Raw genomic sequence first — 8,470 nt, 5'->3', positions numbered from 1 at the left:
AAAGCGAATGCAACACCGTAAATCGGCTGTACGGTTGAGAGTGCGATTCGGCGAGCCGGAGGTGACGCCCGCTATCGGAGGTGACGACCGTACCCGGAGGTGACGCCCGCAGCCGGAGGTGACGCCCGTTCCCGGAGGTGACGCCCGCGGCCGGAGGTGACGCCCGCTGTCGGAGGTGACGCCCGCTTCTGGAGGTGACGCCCGCTGTCGGAGGTGACGCCCGAAACCAGTGGTGTCGCCCGTTCATATAGGTGACGGCAGTGCGAAAGAAACATGCCGCGGGTTAGTTGTCATAATGTCGCTTGTAAGCGAAACAACACGCCGCGGTGGATTTTGATTAATGAATATTGAAAGCGAATGCAACACGCCGCTGGGGACTTTGATTAATGAAGCTTGAAAGCGAATGCAACACGCCGCTGGGACTTTGATTAATGAAGCCTGAAAGCGAATGCAACACCGTAAATCGGCTGTACGGTTGAGAGTGCAATTCGGCGAGCCGGAGGTGACGCCCGCTATCGGAGGTGACGACCGTACCCGGAGGTGACGCCCGCTGTCGGAGGTGACGCCCGCTTCTGGAGGTGACGCCCGCTGTCGGAGGTGACGCCCGAAACCAGTGGTGTCGCCCGTTCATTGGTGAATTCAGTGCGAAAGAAGCACGCCGCGGGTTAATTGTCTTAATGTCGCTTGTAAGCGAAACAACACGCCGCGGGGGATTTCGATTAATGAAGGTTGAAAGCGAATGCCACACGCTGCGGTGGACTTTGAGAAATATTGCTTGAAAACGAAAGAAACACACCGCGGAGCACTTTGAAAGATATTGGTTGAAAGCGAAAGCAACACGCCGCAGGGGACTGATTACTGAAGCTTGAAAGCGAATGCAACACGCCGCGGGGACTTTGATTAATGAAGCCTGAAAGCGAATGCAACACCGTAAATCGGCTGTACGGTTGAGAGTGCGAATCGGCGAGCCGGAAGTGACGCCCGCTATCGGAGGTGACGACCGTACCCGGAGGTGACGCCCGCAGCCGGAGGTGACGCCCGTTCCCGGAGGTGACGCCCGCGGCCGGAGGTGACGCCCGCTGTCGGAGATGACGCCCGCTTCTGGAGGTGACGCCCGCTGTCGGAGGTGACGCCCGAAACCAGTGGTGTCGCCCGTTCATATAGGTGACGGCAGTGCGAAAGAAACACGCCGCGGGTTAATTGTCATAATGTCGCTTGTAAGCGAAACAACACGCCGCTGGAATTTTGATTAATGAAGATTGAAAGCGAATGCAACGCGCTGCGGTGGACTTTGAAAAATATCGCTTGAAAGCGAGAGAAACACACCGCTACGCACTTTGAAAGATATAGCTTGAAAGCGAAAGCAACACGCCTTTGGGGACTTTGATTACTGAAGCTTGAAAGCGAATGCAACACACCGCTGGGACTTTGATTAATGAAGCCTGAAAGCGAATGCAACACCGTAAATCGGCTGTACGGTTGAGAGTGCGAATCGGCGAGCCGGAGGTGACGCCCGCTATCGGAGGTGACGACCGTACCCGGAGGTGACGCCCGCAGCCGGAGGTGACGACCGTACTCGGAGGTGACGCCCGCGGCCGGAGGTGACGCCCGCTGTCGGAGGTGACGCCCGAAACCAGTGGTGTCGCCCGTTCATATAGGTGACGGCAGTGCGAAAGAAACACGCCGCGGGTTAATTGTCATAATGTCGCTTGTAAGCGAAACAACACGCCGCGGGGGATTTTGATTAATGAAGTTTGAAAGCGAATGCAACACGCTGCGGTGGACTTTGAAAAATATTGCTTGAAAGCGAAAGAAACACACCGCGGAGCACTTTGAAAGATATTGCTTGAAAGCGAAAGCAACACGCCGCTGGGGACTTTGATTAATGAAGCTTGAAAGCGAATGCAACACGCCGCGGGGACTTTGATTAATGAAGCCTGAAAGCGAATGCAACACCGTAAATCGGCTGTACGGTTGAGAGTGCGAATCGGCGAGCCGGAGGTGACGCCCGCTATCGGAGGTGACGACCGTACCCGGAGGTGACGCCCGCAGCCGGAGGTGACGACCGTTCCCGGAGGTGACGCCCGCGGCCGGAGGTGACGCCCGCTGTCGGAGGTGACGCCCGCTTCTGGAGGTGACGCCCGCTGTCGGAGGTGACGCCCGAAACCAGTGGTGTCGCCCGTTCATAGGTGACGGCAGTGCGAAAGAAACACGCCGCGGGATAATTGTCTTAATGTCGCTTGTAAGCGAAACAACACGCCGCGGGGGATTTGATTAATGAAGATTGAAAGCGAAAGAAACACGACGCGGGGGACTTTGATTAATAAAGCTTGAAAGCGAATTCAACACGCCGCGGGGACTTTGATTAATGAAGCCTGAAAGCGAATGCAACACCGTAAATCGGCTGTACGGTTGAGAGTGCGAATCGGCGAGCCGGAGGTGACGCCCGCTATCGGAGGTGACGACCGTCCCCGGAGGTGACGCCCGCGGCCGGAGGTGACGCCCGCTGTCGGAGGTGACGCCCGCTTCTGGAGGTGACGCCCGCTGTCGGAGGTGACGCCCGAAACCAGTGGTGTCGCCCGTTCATATTGGTGAATTCAGTGCGAAAAAAAGCACCCCCGGGTTAATTGTCTTAATGTCGCTTGTAAGCGAAACAACACGCCGCGGGGATTTCGATTAATGAAGGTTGAAAGCGAATGCCACACGCTGCGGTGGACTTTGAGAAATATTGCTTGAAAGCGAAAGAAACACACCGCGGAGCACTTTGAAGATATTGGTTGAAAGCGAAAGCAACACGCCGCGGGGACTTTGATTAATGAAGCCTGAAAGCGAATGCAACACGCCGCGGGGACTTTGATTAATGAAGCCTGAAAGCGAATGCAACACCGTAAATCGGCTGTACGGTTGAGAGTGCGAATCGGCGAGCCGGAGGTGACGCCCGCTATCGGAGGTGACGACCGTACCCGGAGGTGACGCCCGCAGCCGGAGGTGACGACCGTTCCCGGAGGTGACGCCCGCGGCCGGAGGTGACGCCCGCTGTCGGAGGTGACGCCCGCTGTCGGAGGTGACGCCCGTTTGGAGGTGACGCCCGCTGTCGGAGGTAACGTCCGAAACTTGTGTGTCGCCCGTTCATATAGGTGACTGCATTGCGAAAAAAACACACCGGGGGATAATTGTTTTAAATGTCGCTCGTAAGCGAAACAACACGCCGCGGGGATTTTGATTAATGAAGATTGAAAGCAAAAGCAAACGACGCGGGGGACTTTGATTAATAAAGCTTGAAAGCGAATTCAACACGCCGCGGGACTTTGATTAATGAAGCCTGAAAGCGAATGCAACACCGTAAATCGGCTGTACGGTTGATAGTGCAAATCGGCGAGCCGGAGGTGACGCCCGCTATCGGAGGTGACGACCGTACCCGGAGGTGACGCCCGCGGCCGGAGGTGACGCCCGCTGTCGGAGGTGACGCCCGCTTCTGGAGGTGACGCCCGCTGTCGGAGGTGACGCCCGAAACCAGTGGTGTCGCCCGTTCATATTGGTGATTTCAGTGCGAAAGAAGCACGCCGCGGGTTAATTGTCTTAATGTCGCTTGTAAGCGAAACAACACGCCGCGGGGGATTTCGATTAATGAAGGTTGAAAGCGAATCCCAAACACGCTGCGGTGGACTTTGAGAAATATTGCTTGAAAGCGAAAGAAACACACCGCGGAGCACTTTGAAAGATATTGGTTGAAAGCGAAAGCAACACGCCGCTGGGGACTTTGATTAATGAAGCTTGAAAGCGAATGCAACACGCCGCGGGGACTTTGATTAATGAAGCCTGAAAGCGAATGCAACACCGTAAATCGGCTGTACGGTTTAGAGTGCGAATCGGCGAGTCTGAAGTGACGCCCGCTATCGGAGGTGACGACCGTACCCGGAGGTGACGCCCGCAGCCGGAGGTGACGACCGTTCCCGGAGGTGAGGCCCGCGGCCGGAGGTGACGCCCGCTGTCGGAGATGACGCCCGCTTCTGGAGGTGACGCCCGCTGTCGGAGGTGACGCCCGAAACCAGTGGTGTCGCCCGTTCATAAAGGTGACTGCATTGCGAAAGAAACACACCGCGGGATAATTGTCTTAATGTCGCTCGTAAGCGAAACAACACGCCGCGGGGGATTTTGATTAATGAAAATTGAAACCGAATGCAACACGCTGCGGTGGACTTTGAAAAATATTGCTTGAAAGCGAAAGAAACACACCGCGGAGCACTTTGAAAGATATTGGTTGAAAGCGAAAGCAACACGCCGCTGGGGACTTTGATTAATGAATCTTGAAAGCGAATGCAACACGCCGCGGGGACTTTCATTAATGAAGCCTGAAAGCGAATGCAACACCGTAAATCGGCTGTACGGTTTAGAGTGCGAATCGGCGAGTCGGAGGTGACGCCCGCTATCGGAGGTGACGACCGTACCCGGAGGTGACGCCCGCAGCCGGAGGTGACGACCGTTCCCGGAGGTGACGCCCGCGGCCGGAGGTGACGCCCGCTGTCGGAGGTGACGCCCGCTTCTGGAGGTGACGCCCGCTGTCGGAGGTGACGCCCGAAACCAGTGGTGTCGCCCGTTCATATAGGTGACGGCAGTGCGAAATAAACACGCCGGGGGTTAATTGTCATAATGTCGCTTGTATGCGAAATAACACACCGCGGGGGATTTTGATTAATGAAGATTGAAAGCGAATGCAACACGCTGCGGTGGACTTTGAAAAATATTGCTTGAAAGCGAATGAAACACACCGCGGAGCTCTTTGAAAGATATTGCTTGTAAGCGAAAACAACACGCCTCTGGTTACTTTGATTAATGAAGCTTGAAAGCGAAAGCATCACGCCGCTGGGTCTTTGATTAATGAAGCCTGAAAGCGAATGCAACACCGTAAATCGGCTGTACGGTTTAGAGTACGAATCGGCGAGTCGGAGGTGACGCCCGCTATCGGAGGTGACGACAGTACCCGGAGGTGACGCCCGCAGCCGGAGGTGACGACCGTTCCCGGAGGTGACGCCCGCGGCCGGAGGTTACGCCCGCTCTCAGAGGTGACGCCCGCTTCTGGAGGTGACGCCCGCTGTCGGAGGTGACGCCCGAAACCAGTGGTGTCGCCCGTTCAAGTAGGTTACTGCATTGCGAAAGAAACACACCGCAGGATAATTGTCTTAATGTCGCTCGTAAGCGAAACAACACGCCGCAGGGGATTACGATTAATGAAGATTGAAAGCGAATGCAACACGCTGCGGTGGACTTTGAAAAATATTGCTTGAAAGCGAAAGAAACACACCGCGGAGCACTTTGATAGATATTGGTTGAAAGCGAAAGCAAAACGCCGCTGGGGACTTTGATTAATAAAGCTTGAAAACGAATTCAACACGCCGCGGGGACTTTGATTAATGAAGCCTGAAAGCGAATGCAACACCTTAAATCGGCTGTACGGTTGATAGTGCGAATCGGCGAGCCGGAGGTGACGCCCGCTATCGGAGGTGACGACCGTACCCGGAGGTGACGCCCGCGGCCGGAGGTGACGCCCGCTTCTGGAGGTGAAGCCCGCTGTCGGAGGTGACGCCCGAAACCAGTGGTGTCGCCCGTTCATATAGGTGAAGGCAGTGCGAAAGAAGCACGCCGCGGGTTAATTGTCTTAATGTCGCTTGTAAGCGAAACAACACGCCGCTGGGGATTTCAATTAATGAAGATTGAAAGCGAATGCAACACGCTGCGGTGGACTTTGAAAAATATTGCTTGAAAGCGAAAGAAACACACCGCGGAGCACTTTGATAGATATTGGTTGAAAGCGAAAGCAACACGCCGCTGGGGACTTTGATTAATAAAGCTTGAAAACGAATTCAACACGCCGCGGGGACTTTGATTAATGAAGCCTGAAAGCGAATGCAACACCTTAAATCGGCTGTACGGTTGATAGTGCGAATCGGCGAGCCGGAGGTGACGCCCGCTATCGGAAGTGACGACCGTACCCGGAGGTGACGCGCGCGGCCGGAAGTGACGCCCGCTGTCGTAGGTGACGCCCGCATCTGGAAGTGACGGCCGCTGTCGGAGGTGACGCCCGAAACCAGTGGTGTCGCCCGTTCATATAGGTGAAGGCAGTGCGAAAGAAGCACGCCGCGGGTTAATTGTCTTAATGTCGCTTGTAAGCGAAACAACACGCCGCGGGGGATTTCGATTAATGAAGATTGAAAGCGAATGCAACACGCTGCGGTGGACTTTGAAAAATATTGCTTGAAAGCGAAAAAAACACCGCGGAGCACTTTGAAAGATATTGGTTGAAACGAAAGCAAACGCCGCTACTTTGATTAATGAAGCTTAAAAGCGAATGCAACACGCCGCGGGGACTTTGATTAAGGGGTAACACCACTGTAGACGGCCCAAATAAAGCGTTTTTTTGTAAATTTTTTTTTGCATGGAAGGAAAAGTAAGAAGAAAATAATATTTAAGGATGTTATTAAACATGTTTTTAAGTGTTTGTAAAAATTTTTTTTTAAAAAATTTTAAAAAATGGCGACGCTATAGCCACTGTCGTGAGACGTGTTTTTTTTTTGGGGGTTTGCGGCACGCAGCAGAACCATCGTAGAGATTTATCTGGAACAAAACAAAAAATTTTTTCTTAATCTACATGAGTATAGCTAGAGAAACACGTACGGAATTTGAGAAATATTTTTTTTGAGTAATTGGCACGCTTTTAAAAAAAAAATTTAAATTTTTTGAGGGAAAAAAACGGTCACATATTTGTCAATAAATAATGTTCTAATCAACTTATCGAAAATTCCGTACGTGTTTCTCTTCGAAATGTTTTTTTAAAAGAAGGGGTTTAAAAATTTTGGAGTGGAAAGAATGAAAATTGTTTGAGTTATTGCGTGCCGTTTTAAAAAACCATGTTTTGGAAAAACGCGTTTAAAGCTTAGAGACGTGTTTTAGACGGGAAAAAATGAAAAATGTGACTGTTTAAAATTTTTTTTACCATTAGTCTGCTATCCCAGGACCGTAAAGCATCCCTTCTTTGCTCAAGTATTGTTCCTCATTTTCTTTCCGCGACGATTTTGTGCTGGTGCGTGCCTTCTTTGCTGCATCTGTCAAAGCCCGCTCGGAGTGCTCGATCCTTGTCGCATTGGCTTAAAGGCAAAAATTGTATGCTTGGTAGCCGATATCCATCTCCAAAACTTGCATAATTCGTAAAATGTTAGTCAAACCGTCATTGAAGGTGCACACAGCAATATCAGTTGCTGCACATAATATTTTTTTGCCGCTTGAGTAAGATTTTGGCGCCAAGTTCCATACAGCAGCATTGAAACTTTCGTTGCTATTTTGAGTGTAGCCTCCCAAGCAACGATTTAGCAAATCATCACGGCTCAGCTCCTCGTAAATAGGTTTGATAGCTTCAAAAATTTCCTTCGGTAGTGGCGGCTTATGATGGTAAGTAGCCAAGGAATTTGCTGCTTGTCCCTTTTTTCCAGTCGCACCAAGACTCCGAGCACTTCTCGTGTTGCGGATTTTCATCGGTTGACATTTTATGAAATAAGGTTGCCCAAATATCATTTTTCATATTTTTCACGGAGTTTGGATTCCGCCGTATCGCTAAACCATAATATATTGTAAGCTCGTCAATTAATTTAGCAGTTAATTTACCTTTTCCTCCGAGGCCTTTTACTTTTTTTTTTAAATTTCGCAAACGAGTGCCCATTCTTTTTTGCACGTGATCAATGCACTCTTTTTTTTTCACTTCAAAATTTTCGTATGGATGTTTCTCCAGTATACCCTTGAAGGTTTTGCTATCACCGTCGCCGACATAGTTTGCATATTTCATGCCATGTAAAGTTTCGGAACGTTGAAACATTTCGACGACGGCGTCTACCTCCATCTTACCAGACGAACCTTCATGATTTGCTTGACATTCATCAACGGGGTTTTGAGCCATTCTTCATACTCAACTGTTTCTAATTTACTCTTCCAATGCTCGCAAGATTTGCAATATTTGGACTTCACCTCAACGTCGACGATTTTGCCAGTGAACCATCCAATCAATGACGTGATTCCGAAAAGCGACGAATATCCACGTTTCCTCCACGAACCATCACCAGAAACTGTTATCCCTGCCAATTGCCCATTTTCTTCGCTCATCTTTTTTCTTCTTCTGCTGCTTTCTTCATACTAATGTCTCGTACGGTGGCCGTAGCAATCGAAATCATATCCACTATTTTGTCGTAAAAAAATTGAAATATCGGTCGTGGCATTTCCATAAATGCACAAAACTTGATGATTCCATTTAGTCCCACTCCTAATAGTCGCATTACTAGTACTATTCGACGATTAATTTCGTATCCATTTCGTATAAATTTACTATTTGGAATTTCAACTCTTGGGCATTTAGGGCAAGAAATAACTATTTTGAAGCCTAAGCCTCGAGCACTCGTCTCATGAAAGATTATGTTTGAATCACACG

The 8,470-nt window shown here is 50.8% G+C and overlaps 1 protein-coding gene across 1 annotated transcript; it reads right to left on the bottom strand.

Annotated features, from left to right (window-relative positions):
- Window positions 1-6,572: 6,572 nt before the first annotated feature.
- On the bottom strand, window positions 6,573-7,926 carry LOC120359972. The gene is made up of 2 exons (XM_039459466.1): window positions 6,992-7,926; window positions 6,573-6,612 (listed from the first exon to the last, which is right to left on the bottom strand). The coding sequence occupies exon 1, from the start codon at window positions 7,886-7,888 to the stop codon at window positions 7,436-7,438; it is 453 nt and encodes a 150-aa protein (XP_039315400.1). The 5' UTR covers window positions 7,889-7,926; the 3' UTR covers window positions 6,573-6,612; window positions 6,992-7,435.
- Between the last annotated feature and the right edge of the window lie 544 nt (window positions 7,927-8,470).

The sequence above is a fragment of the Solenopsis invicta genome, unplaced genomic scaffold (assembly GCF_016802725.1).
Source record: "Solenopsis invicta isolate M01_SB unplaced genomic scaffold, UNIL_Sinv_3.0 scaffold_489, whole genome shotgun sequence".
NCBI lineage: Eukaryota > Metazoa > Arthropoda > Insecta > Hymenoptera > Formicidae > Solenopsis > Solenopsis invicta.
Note: the sequence above shows the minus strand (reverse complement) of the source record. Positions and strands in the feature narration are given on the sequence as shown.